This window comes from Monocercomonoides exilis, assembly GCF_001643675.1.
Source record: "Monocercomonoides exilis strain PA203 chromosome Unknown scaffold39-1025343, whole genome shotgun sequence".
NCBI classification, from domain to species: Eukaryota; Preaxostyla; order Oxymonadida; family Polymastigidae; genus Monocercomonoides; species Monocercomonoides exilis.
In genome coordinates, this window is record NW_027150584.1 from 932288 (window position 1) to 954416 (window position 22129).

General features: G+C 39.0%; 7 protein-coding genes across 7 annotated transcripts; 5 read left to right on the forward strand and 2 right to left on the reverse strand.

The window, feature by feature from the left end:
• The first annotated feature begins 729 nt into the window (after positions 1-729).
• MONOS_18663 (uncharacterized protein) lies at positions 730-2523 on the forward strand. The gene is made up of 3 exons (XM_067871703.1): positions 730-956; positions 1034-1542; positions 1608-2523. The coding sequence occupies exons 1-3, from the start codon at positions 923-925 to the stop codon at positions 2403-2405; spliced, it is 1341 nt and encodes a 446-aa protein (XP_067723070.1). The 5' UTR covers positions 730-922; the 3' UTR covers positions 2406-2523.
• An 805-nt stretch (positions 2524-3328) lies between these two features.
• MONOS_6182 (peroxiredoxin) lies at positions 3329-4230 on the forward strand. The gene has a single exon (XM_067876394.1). It carries the CDS (start codon positions 3339-3341, stop codon positions 3840-3842), a length of 504 nt encoding a protein of 167 aa, XP_067723071.1. The 5' UTR covers positions 3329-3338; the 3' UTR covers positions 3843-4230.
• MONOS_6181 (putative ribonuclease Z) lies at positions 4229-6703 on the forward strand. Its single transcript, XM_067876393.1, has 5 exons — positions 4229-4261; positions 4346-4676; positions 4722-5070; positions 5166-6219; positions 6344-6703. Exons 1-5 carry the CDS (start codon positions 4236-4238, stop codon positions 6495-6497), a joined length of 1914 nt encoding a protein of 637 aa, XP_067723072.1. The 5' UTR covers positions 4229-4235; the 3' UTR covers positions 6498-6703.
• A 188-nt stretch (positions 6704-6891) lies between these two features.
• MONOS_6180 (uncharacterized protein) lies at positions 6892-7463 on the forward strand. Its single transcript, XM_067876392.1, has 2 exons — positions 6892-6917; positions 6980-7463. The coding sequence occupies exons 1-2, from the start codon at positions 6913-6915 to the stop codon at positions 7329-7331; spliced, it is 357 nt and encodes a 118-aa protein (XP_067723073.1). The 5' UTR covers positions 6892-6912; the 3' UTR covers positions 7332-7463.
• Positions 7464-7965: 502 nt separating this feature from the next.
• Positions 7966-8857, reverse strand: MONOS_17968 (uncharacterized protein; the record flags this gene model as incomplete). Its single annotated transcript, XM_067870941.1, has 4 exons — positions 7966-7984; positions 8065-8194; positions 8279-8518; positions 8563-8857. The coding sequence occupies 4 exons, from the start codon at positions 8855-8857 to the stop codon at positions 7966-7968; spliced, it is 684 nt and encodes a 227-aa protein (XP_067723074.1).
• A 47-nt stretch (positions 8858-8904) lies between these two features.
• On the forward strand, positions 8905-17913 carry MONOS_6179 (uncharacterized protein; the record flags this gene model as incomplete). The annotated part of the gene is made up of 7 exons (XM_067876390.1): positions 8905-8907; positions 8955-9070; positions 9146-9235; positions 9300-9402; positions 9500-10693; positions 10975-12234; positions 12435-17913. 7 exons carry the CDS (start codon positions 8905-8907, stop codon positions 17325-17327), a joined length of 7659 nt encoding a protein of 2552 aa, XP_067723075.1. The 3' UTR covers positions 17328-17913.
• A 1897-nt stretch (positions 17914-19810) lies between these two features.
• On the reverse strand, positions 19811-20844 carry MONOS_6178 (uncharacterized protein; the record flags this gene model as incomplete). Its single annotated transcript, XM_067876389.1, has 2 exons — positions 19811-20566; positions 20630-20844. The coding sequence occupies 2 exons, from the start codon at positions 20842-20844 to the stop codon at positions 20272-20274; spliced, it is 510 nt and encodes a 169-aa protein (XP_067723076.1). The 3' UTR covers positions 19811-20271.
• Between the last annotated feature and the right edge of the window lie 1285 nt (positions 20845-22129).

Below are 22129 nucleotides of genomic sequence, written 5' to 3' on the forward strand. Positions count from 1 at the left end.
TAGACAAAAGTCTGAAGTCACCCAGGCTTAGTTTTGCGTATGAAATGAGTTTGCATATATGAGATATATTTTTAGGAAATTAAACAAAATTTTTCTTCTTGTTGTTATTAAGGAATCGATCTTGTCCTGATTTTTGTGCGATGGACGGTATTTTATGCGATATCTGTATTTAATGCTGGAAAATATGTGTGATTATTTTTGAAATCATAACTTTTTTCGGTGTGTTGTTTTTCCAAAGATTGTTTATCATTAGGAAGAAATATTGCATTCAAATGCTTCAATTACAACAACTGTTTTAAAAACATATGATTTTTTTGAATCAAAGATTCAAATGCGTTCAATAAGCCTTTTAACTTTTCAATTTTTTTAAAATTGATATTCAAGAATAAATTCTGAACCGAAATTTATGAAGGAAAAAATATAATTTCAAAAATAATCACACATATACTCTTTGAATTGTGGTGCAGTGTTACCCTCAACCATTTACATCACTTTCAGACATTCAGCCAAAATCCAAATTTTCACAAGAAATTGTTTATAAAAAAACACCCAATTCGAAAAATTCTGAATAAGAAGTTTACCATTTTCAAATAATAAGTTTATTAATTTCGAATAAAAAGTTAAACAATTTCGAATAATATGTTTTACAAAATTTGAATAAAAAATGGTAAAGTTGTTTCAAGTTCAATTCAATAATTAATTATCAAATTCGATCTCATATTAACCATTATACAAATAATTGCTTTTCTCTGAATTGAAAACACTTTTTACAGTTTTATCATTTGAAATTATTGAATTGAAAAGGATAAAAATATACCAATTATTTGAATTCAAAATTTTTTAATTGATATCAGGTTGAAAGAATTAATTTTTTTGGATAGCGACTGCAAAATTTTTTTGTTAATACCTGAAGAACAGAAAAATGCTTCAAAGCTCTTCACCAGAAAAGTTTTTTGGTTTGATTCTTTCAAATGAAATATAAATATAATAATCTTTTATCCATTTCTCATTTTTTTGAAATGATGAACTGAAGATTTGTTTCATAAATTGAATCATTTCAGAGATCTTGAACAAAAACAGATAACATGCGAAATGATTGAAGTGATAACAAAGATGGACAGAAAAGAGCTAAACTTTATTTTTGAAAAAGGCTTATATAATAACATTTATATGATGACTGAAGAAAAAAAAATATCAATTGAAAATGCCATTTATTTGTTGAAACAAATTGGGTATAACAAGACTCTGAAGAACAGTAGTGATGATTCTTTTAGAAAGTGTTCATTAAAAAAAAGATTGGGGAAGATGATAATTGAGGAAGAAATGAAAATTGAAGAAAAAAACGAAAACTTATTAATTGATCTGTGTGATTGTTATTTGATGAATTATCCTATCATTTGTTATGGAAAAATTCCGAAGAAAATGCTTTCAATTTTGGTATGTTATCTTGTAAAATCTGCATCAAAAAAGGAAGATAAAGAGGAAGCACAAGAAGAAGTTGAACTGGCATTACTGACTTTGAGCAATATTTGGAAATATGTGGTATGCCTTTATTTTTTTTCTTAAATATTTTTTTCAAACGAATGCCAATACGAATATCAAAAAAGAAAGAAAGAAAAGATCAGCATCTGAACGAGATCAAAGAAGTTATCAAATTCCATCAGGTGCATCGCAACTTAACACGACTTGCTTATCAATCTGCTTGGAAGTTATTGATCAATAGATTAAACGAAGACAAAAGTTTGGAAGATATGATTGTGAATGAGCTTCATTTTGCGAGAGAAGCGAAGGGAGAATTGATTGAGCTTGAAATGACGATGAATTTGATAAAACAAAATGGAGACGATGAAAAAGGAAAGGAGGGAAAGAGGGACATTTGCAATTTGATATCCGAATGGCTTGATTCTATTTATTGGTATTTCTATTCTGCAAAGATTAAGACAGAAGAAAATGTGAAATTGCTTGATTGCATTATCAGTCTATGCAAAAAGTCAATGAATCTTGGAAACGGATTATCTGAAAACAGCTATTATTATGTTGGAGACATTATGGAAACAGATGGTGTGAGTGTTGATGATGTGTTGAAAAGTGATGCCATCAAATACTTCATGAATGAAACCCAACAGTCAACTTTGGTGGATGATGTTATTTCACCTTGCATGCGCTTCTTCAAATTAATATCAAAATGGTTGAACAAGGGAAGGAAAAATGAAATCAGAGAAGATTTTATAGAAGAAATTTCAGGAGAAATTGAAATTTCAGAATGGAAATGGTTGAAAAAAAAAGTGATAGAAACACTGGAAGAAGAAGGATATGAAGATATTTTAATGAGCTTTTCTGGCTCAATTGTATTGAGATCGCGTGGATCAAACAAAGGTGTAGAAAATTATGTTATTTGTTGTTGAATGCAAAATTCTTTTTCATTTCTTAATAAAGCAGACCACTGACGAATGCCATTAGCTTTCCAATTTCAATCTGTTTTGAAACAAAATTTTCTAAAAAAATAAAATTTTAAACTTTTTAGAAATGTTAAACTTCTCTTCAAAATTGGAATTAAAAGCTAAAAAAGAAACTTCGAATAAAAAGAATAATAGCCATTTAATATGAACAGATGCATCGTTGAAGATAAATGCATGATTTTAAGGAAAACGTACCATTTCCTAAGATTCACTCAATTTCTTTAATTAAAGAAAAGAAAAAAAATGTCAGATTTATGATCAGGCTCATTATTGTTCTCACTTGAAAAAATGATCTCTTTTAGCGTTATCATTTTATTGTTTTGAACATCGAATTGGATCAAATTGTTTCTGTCTGTTCAAAAATATAATTGGTATTCTCATTATCACCGAAAAAACTGGAAAAAGAGTTTTATCTTCCATTCCTCAAGCTGAATAAATGGATTAGCTCAACAAATGAGCTTTTCTCACTTTGCAATCGAGATGAATTCACAGCTCATCTTCATTAGTGAGCTTCACAGTTGAAATTTTCATATATAATTACTACGAAGTTAAAATATTGAAATGATACTTATTTCTGTGGAGTGTAATTTCAAACATTTCATTTATATTAGATTTAAATTATTTATAAAAAGTGCTCCAATGAAACAAAAACATAACAGTTCGATATGAATGTAATTATCAAAGCAGATTAATTTTTTATAATTTTTATTTTTGTAAACAAAAAAATTTGATACCTTTTTGTATTTTTTCAATCTATATCCATGTGCCCTGTGTGTAAATTTTAAACATCTTATTCAAGAGAAATGTATTTGAATATGTGATGATGTTTATTATTTCGGAGAATTAGTAAACCATATTATTTTACTGCTTGTTAATATCATGGAAGTTAAAATTGGAGAAAAACCTTCAGATTTTTCTTTGCCCGATGCCGAAGGTAACCCAATAAGTTTTTATTCAAAGCTTGGCAAAGGGCCCGTAGTAGTATTTTTTTATCCAAAAGACGACTCGCATGTTTGCACAAAGGAAGCTTGCTCTTTTCGAGACAATTATGTGAAATTTTGCGATTATGGAGCTGTTGTCATTGGAATAAGTTCTGATTCAGTAGAATCACATCGTAAATTTATTGAAAAATACAAACTAAATTTCATTTTACTTTCTGATTTGGAAGGAAAAATTAGGAAACAGTGGAAGGTGCCACGAGCATTATTTCTCCCGGGCCGCGTTACGTATGTGTTTGACAAAGATGGCATATGCAGATACAAGCATGAAGGAGTTATGCAAGATATTGCTCATGTTGAAGGAGCATTGGATATTGTGAAGAACATTTCTTCATCCAGTTCAAAAATTGAAGAAGCAACATCTTCCTCTTCAACTCCTTCGTAGACCATTTCGCTTTGGGATTTATTATCTGCGTTTTTGTTTATATTTTGGAGTTATTTGCCGAATTGATTTAAAATTTATCGTTTTCCGTTTATATGTCTTTTTCCGTTAGAAGAATATAGGTTTTAGAAAGTCTTAATTTTGTTTGTTCGTTGAAAAAATATTTTTTTAACATTTGTGTTATTTTCTTTATTTTATTTGTTATTACAATTGTTTTATTTTATAGAAATTTATTTTTTCATCAATATAATTTTTCGAAAGCGTTAATATTTATATAAAAAAATTCTTATTTTTTATTATTTTTGTTTTAAAACCAACTTTTTGATAATTATTACATGACAAATTAATAAATTATCGAAGATTTTCATTCAAAAATCAAAAGAATGGTCAAGATCGATGCGCTTGATTTTTCTTGGGACAACGTACGCTATTTACTGTTTTATGAAATAAACAAATGATTTTTTTAATTTTTATCTGTGTATTTATAATACTTTTTGATGAATTAGATCGTCGAGTCCCTCTTTAAAGAGGAACACCAGCGCAACGATACTTCAATTCCATGATAATAAAATCTGGCTGTTTGATTGCGGTGAAGGCACACAAAGAGAATTCTTGAGATATCCAGGGATTTCACTTTCAGATGTAGATGCGATATTTATCACCCATCTTCATGGAGACCATGTCTATGGTTTATTTGGTCTGCTCTGCTCATTGTCACTTCATCATCGGACAACTCCTGTTGATTTGGTGGGGCCAATCGGTTTAAAGGCAATGCTTGAGGTTGTTGCACCTTTAACCGATATGAAAATAAGTTATCCGTTAAACGTTATTGAATTGGTATGAAAAAACCTATTTTTTTTGAGTGTGAATAATGTTTGTTAGCCAGGTCATATGGAAACTCACATCTCTGGTCCTGGAAGTGATATGAGCATGCAGTTATTCCACGTTAGAAATCGTGACGTCAATGTTGTTGCATATCCACTTTCACATACAGTTCGTTCATTTGGGTATTATGTAGATGTACCTGTATTCCAATATGTTTTTAGTCCAGTGCTTGCACATCAATTAAATGTTCCAAGTGGTGAATTGTGGGAATATTTGCAAAGAGGCGAATCAGTTCAGTTTTTTATTCCAACGCCAAAGCCGCCATTTCAGTATTTGAACGTTGTTCATCCATTTCAAGTCTATGATATTCAACCTGCTTATGTTAAAGATCCTCTTAAATCTCAAAGTTTGCAGTTATTTTGTTTATATTTTTAGCTTATTTATCATTTTTTAAATTTCATTTCGATGAAAAAATTCCACCCCTCCACTCCCCACCAAAAGTGATACAGAAGAGGCATCGTATATTGCTTTGTGGAGATTGCTGCTCGGGATACGGGCGTGCTGCGGGGACTTGGAGGTTCAAAGGGATGGGGGGTCGGTCAGGGGAAGGGATGGCGTGGATGCAGGAGAAAGAGAGGGAGATGAAGGAGAGAGAGGCGGAAGAAGAGAAAAAAAGAGAAGAAGAGTGGAAGAAGAAGAATGCAGAAACTGTGAAAAATGAAGGGAATGCGAAAGAAAGCGAAGGCGTCATTCTTCCTTCTTCGTCTGCATTGTCTGCATCGGCTCCTTCATTTTCTATGTCGTCGTCGTCATCATCATCATCATCAACTTCTGATGTTACTCCAAATGAATCTCTTAGCGATAAAGTCTCAACGATTTCAATCAGCAACACATCTTCATCTCCTTCATCTTCGCTTCCATCATCATCATCATCATCATCATCATCATCTTCATCTTCTTCTTCTTCTTCTCTCACATTATTAACTGTGGATGTACCTGTATTCATTCCTTCCTCTGCCCGTTCATCATCATCATCATCTTCTTCTTCTTCCTCTTCTTCATCTGCTCCTCCACCTGCCCCATCGCCATCAACAGCCTCACACGTGGACATTCCATCGCCTCATCTCGATACTAACATCAACACAAACACAAATACAATCAATGAAAATATCACTCAACAAAAGGATAATCTTGAAAAGCAGCCATTGAATTCTTCTTCTACTTCTTCTTCCTCTTCTTCTTCTTCTCCTGTTGCGCTTTCAACTGCATCTATCTCTTTCCTTCCGGCATCTCTATCACAAAATAAACCTTCTTCTTTTTCTTCCTCTTCCTCTTCCTCCTCTCAATCCGAAGAGATCGTTGGAATCGGCGATGAAGGCGACTGGCAGCGTGTGGCCGAGCAGCTGACAGGGAGAGTGGATACACTCATTCACGAGTCCACATTTGCAGCAGAGTTTGTGGAGATGGCGTGGAAGTGGGGCCATTCAACTGCTGTTGATGCTGCCAAGAGAGCGGTGGGACTGAAGGTGAATAGACTGGTGCTGACACATTTCTCGTGTGTTTTGTTATAAATTATAAATTATTTATTATGATTATTATTTTATTTATTTTTATTTCTTTTAATTTTAATTTAATTTCCCCCCCCCCATGTTCAATATCATATGTCATACAACTTTCAGAAAGAGGTATTTTGAGAGAGACGAAAACGGACTGCGTGTTCTTGACGAGCAGGCGAATGCTGTTGTGAAGGAAGCGGCGCAGCAATCGAATCCTCCAAAGGCTCCGATCGAAGTTGTCTTGGCTTATGAGGGTCTTGTGCTGCCGCTGAATTAATGATTGTTTTAAGATGAAGAAAATTTAATGTGTATTTTGAATGTTTGGGGAGAAATGCATTTACAGATGAGCGATTTTATTTTATACCTTTTGGGTAATTTTTTTTAATTACACTCTTTTTTAGGACAAGAGTAATTTTTTCGAATAATCAATAAAAGAGTGTACAGAACTAAATATTGTTATGGAGTTTGATCAAACGAGTTAAATATGAGTTTTCATTTTTTTGGTTGAGATAATCGAAGTTCCAAATTAAATTTTTTTAAAACAATCTTCATTGAAACAAAAGAAGATGAATTAAATATACTTTTTTAAATTTCTGCGGGAACATGTTTTGCTAATGTTTTCACTTTACTAACCTAAAAAAGTATAAATCCTCGCAAAAATCTGGAACTTTGTCATTCAAAAATTGAAAGCAATGTTGTTTGTTTATCTTTAAATTTTTTATAATTTAAATCTTTTCCCCTGCATCAACTTGATTTCAGCTCTGACAAAAGCAATTCTGAAAAAGCAAAAGACTCAATGAAAGATGCAGCAAGCTACAGCAAGGACGCAATGAAGGAGAGTGCACATGAGACAAAGGAGAACGTGAAGGATGCAGCACACAACACAAAGGAAAACATGAAAGACGCTGCTCACAACGCAAAGGAGAACGTTAAGGGAGCCATGCATACAGCAGGGGATAAAATGAAAGAAATGGGTCACAACATCCGCGAAAAAGCTGGAGAAATGATGGATAAAGTTTCTGAAGGAGCTCATAAGGCTGGAGAGAAAATGAAGCCAGAAGAACCTGGAATGATGGACAAAGTTAAGGATGCTGTTGGACTTGGACATTAGTCATTTGAGAATGAGCCAGATGTGCAATCTGTTATAGGCTCATTTCCTTAATATATGTATATTTGTTTCTTTTGTGCAATTTTCTGTTTGAAGAATCCTTTCGAAAAACAATCTGTTCCATTTTTCAATATACTGTTATTTTTTTTTCAAAATTAAAAAAAAAGAAAAAGAAATTACTTAAAATAACAAAGTAGAACATAACATTTACAAAGTTGATACATCTGAAATTATCCAAGAGAGGGACGTTTCAGATTTTGATTTTTGAAAGCGTGATTTTTCGATTTTCCCCATCTTTTTAAGAACAATTTTTGTATTTGCAACTCTTACAAGCATTCCACATCGAACATTCTTTGGGATATGCTTAACATAAACGGGCTGTTGCTTTCCATTAACATAGAATGATAACCTCTTCTTTTTCATATCAATTTCACAACCAATTGTATCATTCAAAGAAAAAGGCTTATTCACTTTCATTGACTCTACACTTGTTGAAACATTTCCCGTTGAAGAATATCTGCATATCATGCTTCTCATTAAATGCAAAAGTGGACTCATGGGCATGCTCCCCGAACTTGGCAATCTTTTATAAACATGCGGAGGAAAACTTGATAATGGAGGCAATGAAATCGTGGAATTACTTTTCTTTTTCTTGCCTTTGCTATTTTTTGGAAGTGTTTCAGTTCGTAGAATAAAAATTGAGCTAGCCACAGAGTTGCATTCCTTTATTTCAAACTCAATATACCAAATATCTTTGTTGATCAATTTGTTAATTAAGGCCAAAAACGATCCATTTGCAAAAGTAGTTGCTTCTCGTTTATTTATCGATGCACGCAAAGCTATATGCTCAGTATACAATTTGTATTCTTTTGCGATAATTGGTTAAAGTGGAAAACAAACATATAATCAGTTCTTAAATTTTTAAAAAAGAAAAGCAAAAATTCTCAAACTTTTCACATCTTTCAATAACTTTCGATCATCCTTTTTTGACTTGAATAATTCACTTTTCAAATTAGGCTCGGTGTCCGTTTTCTCTGATGAGCGAGGAGAAGAAGATGAATTTTCTTTTTCATTGCATATTTCTTCATTTCTTTCATAAATAAAATTTGAATGATGCTTGCTCAATGGTAACCAATCAATTTTATTTGATTTTGTTTGACTTTCTCCAATAAAGCTCATTGGTTGATTTTCTAATTTCGTTTCAAATAAATTTTTTTGGAAAAAAAAGCCAAACCAATGAATGATTTCAAATCATGAACAACCCCCGATGATTGACTTGATGAAAACTTACAAAGGCTCTTAACAATATTCTCAAAAGTGGACGTATCACTTTCAAGAATAATACATCTCAAAAATACTCCAATATGCTTAAAAAGCGATAACAAAGCGTTCAACTCATTTTCTGAAAAGCCATCAGTCACTAATCCAAGCACATTGAAAAGACTATCGCGAGATAAAAAAATTGGCTCTCCAGGAAGTCGAAGTCTATATTTTCTATGTTTGTCAGGAGAACATAAAACTTGAGACATTAATGATCTATCCCAGTACAATTCAGTTATGTTTGATTTTCAAGGGAATGGTTTTTTAACTTGGGAAGAATTAAGTTTTTTTTTCGAAATTCTTCAGTTTCCATCTACTCCCCTTGATCAAATTAAAAATTGGTCTGGAGCAAATGAGAAAGATGCTCCTGGTTTAAATTATGAGCAATGGAAACATCTTTTACACAATCATCAGTTTAAACAGTTTGCTCCATACTGAAAATTTGATGAACGATATTGCTTATTTTTATACATTTGATTAAAATATGCATTGATAAGTTTTCTTGATAGTAGTGGAGAAAATTCACAATTTGAAAAGATACTATCTTTGGAAGCGGTTTTGAATTTATGCGTGTCACAAGGATTGAGGTTTTGTGTTTTTATTTTTGAATAATTGATTTTATTTGCAATTATACAAAAATTTTGTTTACAGCATGGCAATGTTAAATAAGTATTACACAACATTCACATTATTTGAAGCCGGGGGAACAGGAGTGAACATTGAAAAAGAAAGCGAACTTGCAAGATTACTTCGAGTATCCTGTTTTCTTTTTAACTGCTTGGTCATAAGAAGAGATTATTTTTTTTTTTCTGTTCTAAATCAATAATTAAAAATAATTCTCATTCAAAAAGCTTTGCAATCGTGTTGTATCACCAAAGCGTCTTGAAGACTTTCTTTCAACTCTTTCATTGGATCCTCGTTCGTCTCGTCCAAAGATGCTTCGACTGTCTGATTTTTTCGATCTGTTGCAGCTGACAATTCCAATTCCAGACTTCGAATCGTTGCGCTTGCAAGAAAAAGAGCAAGACAAGCTGAAGGAAGGCGGAAAAGTGCACGGACCAGCGAAGCCGTCAGACACGCGGAGCATGAAAGAATTGCTGCAGTTTCTGGACGATGAGTACGAGAAGGAGGTGGTGGAGGAGACGTCTCGTCTGGTGGTCGCGGAGATGGGGCGGAATCAGAAACAAGGGCGAATGAGAAGAGGGGCATTTGGGCGGGGCTCGATGCCTTTTGGGGAACAGAAGCAGCGTTTGCTTTCAGTCGATGAAGAAACACGTTCTATTTCTTCTTCTTCTTCTTCTTCTTCCACTTCTCAAAATGAAACAAACAAGTCAATTATGGATGGAAAGGGGGAAGGAGGAGGAGGAGAAGGGAAAGAGATGGTTGTTTCATTCGTGAGGCACCATAGCCCGTCAGAACAGCAAAGTCCGATGTCTGCCAGCACATTCAGTTTATCTTCACCTTTTTCTCCTTCTTTTTCGCCTTCTTCTTCTTCTTCTTTGCCTTCTTCGGCAGAAGAGCAGCAAGAACAGCAAAAGCTGCTGAATAATCACCCATCCACGCTCCACCTCCGCCCATCTTCTGCCTCTTCCTGTCTGACTTCATCTCCCACCTCGTCTTTTCCTTCCTCCTCTTTCTCTTCTTCTTCTTCTTCTTCTTCCTCCTCCTCCTCCTTTTCTTCTTCTTCTCCTTCCCCTTCTCCGCCCCGCCGACCAGCCACAGGTGTATCACGGCGTCTGTATCGCCCTCCATCAGAAGAAGAAGGCGACCCGCCGCGGAAGCACCGCATTCGGCGAAAAGAAGATGCGTTTGTGTTTGCCGATCCGAATGTGACGTATGGGCTGGAGAGGACAGAAGAGGAGATCTTCACAGAGCAGCTGAATTGTGTCATGCCGAACCCGAAGCTGCTGCGGACGGGGACGTTTCCACACGAAATACCCGCACTCCCGGCGCATCTGCGATATGACGATGTTGATGAGGAGAGGGCGATGGCGAAGCTGATTAGGAGAGAAGGGCTGGTTCCGCCTTCAGATGAGAAGCCGAAGGTGTGTGATGAAGAAGAGCGAAGAATGATTTTTATTTTTATTTTTATTTTTATTTTTTTTTTTTTGTGATTATTTTGTTAGAAAATAAGAGAGAGATTATATTTTTGAGTCATATCTTTTGATGGATAAACTTAAAGATTATAAACTTTTTTATGTGTATTTTTTTTTCATATAATGATGCATTTCTCTCATATTTCTCTTCAAATATTTTCAATCTCTTCCTTTATTTTTAATCTATTTTATTTCACTCACACATCAATCCTCATGCATTAATTTTTCAGAGCACTCTTCTAGTCACCACCTTTGATCGCCTCTTCACAAAGCCCAAGCCGTTTGAACCGCCCACGCCAACATCTTCTTCAGTGTTTCGGGAGCTGCATGGCGAGAAGATTATCGAAAGCAAGTTTGTTCTGCCGACAGAAGTGGCAGCGGAGAAGAGGAAGCAACGAGAAAGGGAGGAGGCGAAGGAGGAAGAAGAGAGGAAAAGAAGAGAAGTGGAGAGGGAGAAGGAGAGGAAGAGAGGGAGAGAATACTCGTCCCGCTCGGCTGCTCTGTTCTCTTCTGACCCTTTTGCTGCTTTTCCTTCTTCTTCCTCACCATACTCTTCCTCTTCTGCTGCTGCTTATCCTTCCTATTCGTCTTATCCATCTTATTTGCATTCATCTTCTGCCTCTCCGTCTGCTTTGCATCGAAGCTACACTCGTTCTAACTCACCAGCCTCATCTGATGCAACAGTTGCTTCTTCTTCTTCTCTTCGCCCTCACTCCGCATCACCCACACGCACACGAAACATCTTCTCTTTCACTCAAAATAATCCTTCTTCTTCTAATTCATCTTCTTCTTCCTCTTCTTCATATCCCATTTCTCCAGCATTGGAACTGTCTTTGAGTCGGATGCGAGCAGCAGCAGCTACAACAGTAAGGCCATTGAGAGAAGAAGAAGAAGAAGAAGAAGACGGAGGAAGAGGAGGAGGTGGAGGTGGAGGAGCAAGAGAAGGGAAAAGGAGAGGAGAGGGGAGAAGGGAAGGCAAAGCAGCGAATCTGCTGCAGGAGAGTCTGATGCTGTTCCACCGGCAGCTGAAGGAGAGGGAGAGGCGGGCGAAGGAGAAGGAGAGGAGGGAGATGGGAGAGACGCGGGAGGACGGAGGGGCACACGACGTGCTGAAGAAGAGGAGGGCGATGGACTTTGAGCTGGGGACGGTGAAGAGGCGGGGCGCAGAAGAGAGGAGAGAGGCGAGGAGGGAGGAAGAGGCGGTGCTGGGGGTGATGGAGAGGAGCGGGAGCACAGAGGAGATGAAGAAGGGGATGAAGACATACTATTCACCAGAGCTGAAGCAGCAGGAGATGGAGAAGATGGAGAAGATGAAGGAGAAGGAGAAGGAGAAAGAGAAAGAGAAAAACAATAGAACATTGAGTTATGCGTCGAATCCGATGGATGTTGTGGAGTTTGAGAGGAAGATGGAGGAGGCGGTGCTGAGCGAGGGAGAAAGAGGGTATCTGACACAGAGAGAGAAAAGAAGGATCTTTTCGCAGGAGGACGAGGTGTGTGTGAATGTGAATGTGAATGTGAATGAGTTGTTCTGATGAGAGAGAGAAAATGAAAATGAATTGGAATTTGAATTTGAATGTTTTATTTGAATGAATGATAAAATTATTTTTTTGATTGTTTCTGATAATTTATTTATAATTTATTTATTTATTTATTTATTTTTATTCAATTTCCTATTTTTTTATCTCTGAAGCTTCGTTATGAGACAGAAAAGCAGGAGGCTCGCAAGTATTGGGAAGAGCAGCAGCGGATAATTAAACAAAGAGCAGCGACGGCTCGAAGGGAGATGTTTGGGAGCAGAACAAGAAGGGGCAATGGATATGGAGAAGAAGAAGAGGAGGAAGAGGAGGAAGAAGAATTGTGGGGAAGGAGCAGAAGGATAAGCCGGAGAAGAGAAGGGAGGGGTTGGAATGGGAGTGTGAGCGGGAGTGTTGGAATGAGCAGTCGAAGAGGCAGAAGAAGCAGAAGTGCAAATGGCTGGAAGACAGCCAGGGCAACTTCAGCAAGAACACAAAGAACACAAAGAAGAAGAGGGAGTGGAACAAGAGGAGGAGGAGGAGGAGGAGGAAATAGAGGAAGAGGAAGAGGAGAAAGGAGCATGAGGAGAGGAGGGAGGAGAGAAGAAGTGCAGATGTGTCTGAGGGAAGGAGGAAGAGGAGGAGGAGGAGGAGGAAGAGGAAGAGGAGAAGGAGGAGCAAAAGGAAATGGGGAGAACAACGAAGACGGAGGAGCAGGTGTTTTGAGGGAGAAAGAAAGAAAGTTTCCGAAGGCGCATCTTTTGGAGCACACCACTTCTTCTCTCTCTTCTGTGTCTGTCCCTCAGTCTTCTTCAGCTTCTCGCCGCGGTTCAATTTCTGGCTCTGCTTCTGCTCCATTCCTGGTGTCACTGACACACTCGAGTGTTTCACAAGATGGGAATGGAATGGCGGGAGGAGAAGGAGAAGGAGAGGGAGAGGGAGAAAGGGGAGAAAGGGGAGAAAGAGGAGAAAGAGTAGAAGTGAAGGAAAGAAATGGAAATGTGAATTTACTGGCAACTGAAAAGGATGGCAGCGAAGTGAAATCAGAGAGCACAAACAATCAGCAAGTGCAGCAGCCAAACAGACCAGAAATTCCCTCACTGCTTTCTTCTTCTTCTTCTTCTTCTTCTTCTCAGTCAGAAAAGAGGGTGAATGAAAGATTTATTCTGCCAGCAGCGAAAAACACGTTCCGGTCGCCGCGTGTTGTGAATGCGATGAGAGGAGAGAAAGAGGAAGAGGCAGAGAAGATGAAGCGGATGGAGGAGGAGAGGCAGAAGAAGAAGGAAGAGGCAGAGCGAGAGCGGAGAAGGCGGCAGAAGGAAGAGGAGGAGGAGAGGGAGAGGGAGAGGCAGAGGCGGGCAGCAGCAGAGAGAGACAAGAAATCGAAGCTGTTTGCGCCGGCGAAGGCTTCTTCAATGACACACAAGCAGTCGCTCTTTCTGGACAAGCGGATGCGTTCTCTTTCGACTGTGTCTGCTGCATCCAACCGTAGCTCGCTCTCTTCAACTGTCTCGTCTGTCTCTTCTGTCTCATCTGCAATGGCTGCTTCTTCTGCATCGTTGATAGAGAACACGAATAATGCTGCTGATCCTTCATCATCATCATCTTCCTCTTCTTCCTCTTCGTCTGTTGCAGCGTCTCGTCTTCCAGCGCGTGTGCAGCCGCATCCAGAGCTTGTGGCGAGGGCGCGTTCGGCGAGTGAGCTGGCAGAGACGTGGAGAGAGAAGGAGCAGAGCAGCGAGACAGGGCAGGTTGTGCGGGTGATGCCGAGGGGGATGCGGCTGAGGGAGATGAAGAAGGCGAGAGAAGAGAAGGAGATGAAGAAGGCGATGATGAAGAGCGGTGAAGGAGAAATGGATGAAGGAGAAGAAGGAGAGAGGGAGGATGGTTATTCAGAAAATGGAGGTTGCGAAGAGCAGAAAGAAGAAGGAGAGGAAGGAAATGGAGATGAAAACAAGATGGATGAGGCAGAAGGACTGAAAACACATCGCTCACCCACAAAACACAATGAAAGAGTTAAATCGTCATCATCATCATCTTCTTCTTCTTCAAACAATACTCGTCCAATTATCCCGAATCTGACGTTGTCAACCACCTCCACATCTGTTTTCGCCCCGTTCACTCCACATTCATTTCCTCTTTCTTCACTCACTTCACGAACAGCTACTTCGTCTTCATCTTTTCCTCTCTCTCCATTCAGTTCAACCAGAAACAACAACCAGAGCAGCCCAAACCATCAGCCTCCTCAAACACAAAGTCCGTTTTCTCGTTCTCGTCCTCATCCAGCACAATCATCATCATCATCGTTTTCTTCTTCTTCTTTTTCCTCTTCTCCATTTGGCTCTCCTTCCAATCTGTCAGCCTCTATGCAGTCACCTCCAAGATCCTCCTTTTGCCAGCAGGCTTTTGGGCCTTGTCTAATGCTGCGGCGTCCAACCACAGCGTCTGGAGGGATGCGGAAGAAAGAAGAGGTAGGGGAGGTTGAGACACACCAGGCGCGGTTCTACCAGCTGGAGCCGACGGGGGTGGTGCGAGCGAGAACACGCCAGGGATTGGGGAGGAGTGGATGGCAAGAGGGAGAGCAAGGGATGGGGCAAGACAGAGGAAGAGAAAGAAGATGGGATCCTCATTCGAGGCCTGTTTCTTCTTCATCGTATCTGTCGGCATCATCGTCGGTGTCAGCATCAGGAGCAGTGACAATGCGGCCTTCAACAACATCACCGCTGTCGGTGAGCAGAAGAGTGGGCGGTTCATTCACAGAGCGGGGGAATGGTTTGAAGGGGTGGGAGACTGATGGATGGGAAGAAGGAGGAATGGGGAGCAGAGGAGAGTGGGGTGGAGGAGAGGGCAAAAGGGAAGGGAATGGAACGGGGTTGGAGAAAGGGCAGAGCAAAAAATGGAAGAAGCTGTTTGAAGGGAAGTATGAGAGCAGGCCGCGAAACTGCCCACCTCTCCCGCCGTCTGTGGAGGCGATTCTGCCACCTGCACACATTCGCCTATCGCAGCCGACAGACAGGCAGCTGAGGCATCTTGCAGAGCTGAGGGAGAAGAGGAGGGAAGAGAGGAGGAAGAAGAGGGCGCTTGGACTGCGTGTGGATGATGAGTGGGAGGATGAGTGGGAGGATGAAGAGGATGAAGAAGAGTGGGGGGAATATGAAGAGGATTACGATGAGGATGAAGAAGAGCAGATGCTTGGAAGGGGCTATTTGGAGGAAGACGAAGGAGAGGAAGGTTTCTGGGAAGAAGCAATGGACGGGGTGGAAAAGAGGAGAGGAGGAAGAGAAAGAGACAGAGAATCTGCTGTGAAAGGAGGGGCAGGAGAGAAGGAACTGGGGTGGTGTTCGAGCACAGGGTCTGTTCCATCGCTGAGCTCATTTGAAGGGGGCATGACACAGACATCCAGGACATCCAGTTCATTTGGACCATCAGGCTTGTCAAGATTGTCGAGGACATTTCGGAAGCGCACCCACCCCGATTCCTCAGCACAACGGCCGATGACAGCGAGAGCATTTGGGGAGTTGTTGCCATCGTCTGCTGATGGTTCAATGAAAGTGGCAAAGTCTTCTCGGGATTATGGACGCGCACGCAGTGCCCGGCCGATCTCTTCATCATCGACAGCGACATGGAGGAGTGGAGGGATGAGCGAGGGGACATGGAGAGGGCAATCTTCTGGAATGTCTGGGACTGGAGAGATGGAGATTGAGGAAGAGGAGGAGGGCGATGAGTATGAGAGGACGGGTGTGGTGCCAACATCGTCGGAGCTGTTTGCGATTCATGTGAGGAGCCAGAAGCGGTATGAGGCTGCGTTCAAGGAGCAGAAAGCAGCGTTTGAAAAGCAAAAAGAGGAGTTTGAGAAGGAGATGGAGGAGAATCGTGAAATCATGACACAAGAAACAAACAGGAGCTGGGGGAGCGGAAACATGGCAGAGAAAGAGGCTGACGTGTTTGGGTTGACTGGGGAGTGCATGATGCAAGAGACAAGGAGGAATGGAATGATCGGAAGAGATGATTTCAGCAGCAGCGAGGAAGGTGCTTCACAGACTCTTCAAGCGCTGCATCCTTCTCAAAGCAATGTAGATGGGGAAGGGCGCATAGAGTTGCAAGGTGGGGTGCAGGCAGCAACTGTTCATTCCATGCAGCTGGAGGGTTCAGATCGTCGGTCACCAAACAGAGTGGATCGACAATCGTCCAGCGAGAAAGCAGCATCGACAGTTTCTTCATTGTCTTTCCCACTTCACTCTGAATCATCCTCTTCGTCTTCTTCTTCTTCTTCTTCTTCATTCCCTCTTCCAGCAGAACAGTCTTCTGAGTTCCTCAGTACACTAAGTGCAGCTGCATTTGAGCCAGGCAGCGATGAGAAAGGGGATGATCTGGACAAATACATCCACACATTTCTTTCAGAGGGAGTGCGACCAAATGTGGAAGAGATGAAAGCTAACATCAATAACAATAACACTTCAATTTCTTCATCTTCATCATCATCATCTTCTTCTTCTTCTTCTGAATCTCTGCAACCATCACCAACATCCACTTCACGCAACATGCTCACTTCATCGCAAACATCGTCCTCTTCGCTTTCAGCAATGAGATATTCATCTTTTTCTGGCCAATTGGCTCAGGAAGCGGAGCAGCGAGGAGAAATACGGACTGCCTCGAAAGAAATGGAGTTGTCATCTACACGCTCGTCTGCTGGCTCCTCTGCTCCTGCTCTTTCTTCAACCATCTCATCATCTCCTGGTAGCCAGCACTTCACGAATGGGCCGAACATCCGAAAAGCAGTTCGGTTTGGGCAGGCAGGTGGGAATAGGAGCGGAGTGCTTGGGAAGGATCGCATGAACGGGGCATCTCCGCTTGTGAAGGGCTGCTCGAAGCTGCTTTCGCCTGCGGCCATGCGTTTGCCGCGCTCTAATCCGTATTATCTGTCGAATGTGCGGGCAGTGAATGTGGGGCAGGCAGTGATGGAAGGGAGGAGCTTGGCTGGATCTGCTGGCAGCGGCAGTGGCACGGGGCACAGCCATTGGGTTGAATCGGTGGGTGGAGACAGCTGGAAGCCAAAGTTGAAGAATTAGTTTTTTCTTTTTTCTTTTTGGTTTTTGTTTTTCTTTTTGTTTGATTTGTTTTTCATTGGAAAAAGTGTTGAATGATGTGGGGGGAAAATCAGGATTTGCTTTCTTTTCTTTTCTTTTTTTGTTTTCGTTTTCGTTTTCTTTTGTTTCATGTGCATTCACCACTGGTTGGTGTCTGTTGCAGAAGTGATAACATGAGCTGTGCTTTTTGCGAATTCCATTTGAATTGATAGATATGATGTTCATTTTTTGGAAGGTGCATTGGTGATAGAACGGAATTGCAGAAACTTCACAAAACAGCAAACATTTGCATTCAGGCTACCTCAAAGGGTTGAAGTGGCCAGATTTTGAGAAATTCCAATGGAATCCAAAAGCCACATTCAGAGAGTCTTTTTTGCAAATGAGCAAAATGGACAATTTGTCTTTGATCCCTTCTCCTGTTTCTTTTTATTTCTTATCATTCCCCCTCTTTCTTCACTTTTATCTCTTCGCCAGAAGCCTGGATTTTGTGATACATGTTTAACATGAGTCAGTCAGCTCTGTTTCATATCCGATCAAAGAATAAAATACCATTTCAGAAAGATTCATTGAGTTCTAATAAACAATCCAGAATGATCTTTACCAAAACTTGATTTCACTTTTTTTTTCATCTCCAAAAGAATTCCATCACAACCATGAAGCCTAAAATGATTGTTTTATGCTATTTTTCATTCAGCTTCTCTGATGCTTTTTAAAAACACTTCAAAGTGACGCGTTTCAATATCTATTTCATCTTGGTCACATCACTTTTCTCTTGTTTCTTTCAGCCCAACTATAAAATCTTGATAAAATAACTTTTCGTTCAAATGTACTCTTTATTTCTGCGTTGTGCACTTTTTGCTATGGATCAAGTTTTTTGATTCCTTTCAGTTTTTGGTTTTTTCCCCCTTCTGAAATCTTCTTTAAGGATGATCTAGAGAATTCTGACTTTTATAATTATTTTATTTTTAATTTTTAAATTTATATTGGCAAGTGGGCAGATAACGACCGGTTAAAAAATTCGATTAACAGGTTTTTATTTATTTATACTATTATTAATTAATGCAATTATGATATTTCTACAGTGATTTTAGAATTACAGTGATTCAAAACTGAGTTAACCAATCTTTCAAATCCAACAGGAATTTTTATTTAGAAAACTTCCCCACATTAAAGGGAAAAAAATAAAATCAGTTGATTCAATTAAAAGTTTTTTTTAAATATAACCCAATATTTCTATTCAACAAACAATTTTATTGTTTTCATCCTAATAGACCTTATTCATTATGTATTAACCACATGGTATTTGCCTTAACAAAGCCAAAAAGAAAGACAAAAATTCGAAATGAATTGTATTTATTTGAATTGATTGAATCAATGCAAATTGATTCACTTCTGGGAAAAAGATCTTATTTTTTGATTGTTTTTCTGCTCGAAATAATCAAAAGATTTCCGAAAAACTATTCATTCCAAATGTATTTAAATCAATTTGTCGGTGATTTCAATTTCAAAAATCGAAGTTTCACCAATTCGATGTTTTCAAAATTCGATATTCAACATTTGCTGTTGTTCAAACAATAAAATCACAAAAATAAAAGGATATTCTTTTTATATTTTTTATTGATGATTGATTTGAAATGGAAAGGTAATTAATTCGTAACAGATAAAACTGAATTTAAAATAAGTCAGAAATCCAAATAATAATCACTATCGATATTTATATAAACTTCACAATGCATTTAATAGCTTTTATAATAAGACATATTTTAATAGATAACGAAAATAGTTTTTAAAAATTTGTCTGTAACGAAAATTTTATTGAAACACTAAAAAAATTTCTAAAACATAATATAAGCGAAGGAGAAATATAAGATTAGGAGAATTTGTAAAAAATTGTTGATTATTAAAGTTTGAAGGAGCAAAAATATTCTCAATTGGCTGTCTCGCACGATAAAAACAATAAAAATAACATCAATATTTTCGGACTTTTTCACATTGAAGAGCTAAATGCATACCATTTACATATAACAAACTGCCATGCTAATAACGGATAAAAGTATTGATAAAAATAAACTGCTTTACATCAAAATACAAGTTAAATATTTCACGAATATGATCAAATATGCTATATAAATTTTTATTTCTTGATAACAAACAAGATTGAGCCAAATCAGAATTGATTCAGTCAATTCAAAAAAGTCGGACAAAATTCAAATTGATCTAATATTTGAAAATTTATTGAATAATTTTGTTAAAGTTCTAATATTGATAAAATGAACATTTTGCATTTTCATTTCGATACTTATTGAAAATTCAGAAAAAGTCAATTTTGTACAAACTTAATTATTTCTTTTCTTTTCTTTCTTTTTGATTGGATATATGAATAATCGTGTAGTTCTTTGTTAAATGAAAGTCTGGATTGAATAATAAAAATATGGGGTTAAAGTATTTTATATTTTCTGATTATTTTCGGCAACAATTTCCATTGCAAGCTCTTTTCCAACATGAAGGCTGTATTTTGTATTTGTGCATTGATTATGTTTGGTGCCAATTGCAGGAATATGGAGGACATTGCTGAAAGACAAATTCAACAAAAAATGAACGAGGAGATGCAGAAAGATTTGATCAACGTTGCAGATAAAAATTACGATTACAACATCAATTTTTACAATTCAATGGCGAAAGTTATAAAACCAGCTGGCAATTGCATCTGCTGTATTCAAACAACTTTAAAAATCATCAACACCTCCTTGTGCGTGAACCATCTTGACATCATCCCCTTCGCTGGTTGTCCGCTCCTCACTGTCCAACACCACTCAGCTGCCACTATTATCTCCTCCACTTGCCAAGTCAACCCAGCAACAAAATCTCCACTTTTCCTCTCTGCCCACGCCTCCCTCTCCCTCACAAACTTCTCCCTCACCACCCCTCAACCAGCCATCTTCTCCTTCCCCCTCTTCTCCACCCCAAACAATCTCCTCCCACATGCCCACTCCCCAATCCTTGCCTCCTTCTCCATTTCCCATTCCTCTTTCTCCTCCTTCATCTCCCTCGTCCAGCCCTTCCTTTTTTCTCCTTCTTCCCTCTCTTCCCCATCCCCTTCTCCATCTCCTTCCCTTTCCCCTTTTCCTTCATCTTCTTCATCCTCGTCTCCATCCCCTTCTCCTTCATCATCTCCATCCTCTTCCACTTCTTTTTCGTCCCCTTCCTCTTCCACTTCCCCTCTCCATATACATCACCAATCTCATCCCCACCTCCAAATCCATCTCAATCTTTATCTCTCAAACACCCTCTTCTCAAACATCTCATCTCCCCAATCCCCTCTATCTCTTCCATCCCTTCCTTCACACTCACTCAATCCTCTCACCTCAACTGCCTCTTCCTCTTCTTCCATTTCCACCAACACAAATTTCAATTCAACCCCCTCCTTCTCTCTTCGCTCCTCTCTCTCCATCCACTCATCCATCTTCCTCCACACCTTCAACCCAATCGATGGTGCCATTCTCCCTTCCCTCAACAGCCCCTCCACTTCTCTCTCTGCCTTCAACACTTCTTTCCTCCACCAAGCACGCTCTTCATCAATTGATGTTGTAAGATATAACGGATCCGAAACTCAAAAATTGAAACTTGAAAGAATGTCCTCATTCAACCTGAATAGCTATCTCTTTGAATGGTGCGAATGGAATGATTCAAATGGCATCTCTTCATCTGGTGGGGCACTTTGTATTGTTTGCGAAAATGCAAATCTTGCAATCACTTCTTGTTCATTTAACAAATGTTTAACGGATGATCATGGTGGAGCAATATATTGCGAAAGTTTATTAAATATCAGCTTCACAAAATCCAATTTCACAAATTGTTCAGCTGCGCATGGAGGAGCAGTTCACATGAGACATCCGCAGTCGAATTCTATTTGGACACTCTCTGAAAATAGAGTGGAAGGTTGTTCAATAACAAGTTGGTGTGGAACTTGTTTTTACTTCTGGCTAAATAACATGACCTCAGATTGCCAATTCCTGTTTTCCAAATGCAAGTGTATCGCAAATTCCGGTGTTGATTCTGCTGGTGCCTTAACGTTTTATTATCCCCCTGGAAGCAGACCTAATCAATTTTTGGTTAATGATTGCCAGTTTCTAAACAACAGATTGGAAAATCCATCTTCTTATGGTGGTGCAGGATTATGTTGCGCGAGGACATCTTCCTGGATGAGTGAAATTAAGTTCATCTCTTTCTGTTTCTTTGAAGGAAATGCAGCAACAAGTGGCAGAGGAAATGATGTTTTCTTCAGCGGAAACAGCATCACTCAATCTCCATTCGAGAATTGCGGATCAACAACTCCAACGAAAAGAGTGTGGAATGCTGGAACAGCTGATAGTGATGAATTCAACAGCTGGCTTCCTCTCATCGCCCAGAACAGAATCGTTTCTAGCAATGGAGCAGATGTCGATGGATGCGGGAGAATACAACAGAGTCCATGCTCCACTATTGAGTATGCACTCTATGGGTTTGACTTTTTCAAAGAAGCATCTCTTATCCTCCTTAGCTCAACATTTGTTCCTTCTCAAACACTCGTCTTCAGCGCAGTTGACACAAAAATCACTGGAAATGGCACAACCGCCACCACCATCGCCTCCAGTGGCATTCCCCAACAACCAAACTCACATTCACAGTCATCACAATCAGCATCATCATTTTCATCATATTCATCATTTTCATCTGCATCTTCTTCACCAGATCCATCTGCCTCGTCTGCCCTCTTCCAACAGACCCAGGGCTCCCTCACAGTC

Excerpts from the sequence above, each read along its gene's own strand:
- MONOS_18663 (XM_067871703.1), top strand. The coding sequence starts at position 923 with ATGCTTCAAAGCTCTTCACCAGAAAAGTTTTTTG. Across the intron at positions 957-1,033 it reads TTCACCAGAAAAGTTTTTTG|ATTTGTTTCATAAATTGAAT; the intron begins GTTTGATTCTTT and ends GATGAACTGAAG. Across the intron at positions 1,543-1,607 it reads GCAATATTTGGAAATATGTG|AAAGAAAGAAAAGATCAGCA; the intron begins GTATGCCTTTAT and ends ATATCAAAAAAG.
- MONOS_6182 (XM_067876394.1), top strand. The coding sequence starts at position 3,339 with ATGGAAGTTAAAATTGGAGAAAAACCTTCAGATTTTTCTTTGCCCGAT.
- MONOS_6181 (XM_067876393.1), top strand. The coding sequence starts at position 4,236 with ATGCGCTTGATTTTTCTTGGGACAAC. Across the intron at positions 4,677-4,721 it reads CGTTAAACGTTATTGAATTG|CCAGGTCATATGGAAACTCA; the intron begins GTATGAAAAAAC and ends AATGTTTGTTAG. Across the intron at positions 5,071-5,165 it reads AGATCCTCTTAAATCTCAAA|TGATACAGAAGAGGCATCGT; the intron begins GTTTGCAGTTAT and ends CCCCACCAAAAG.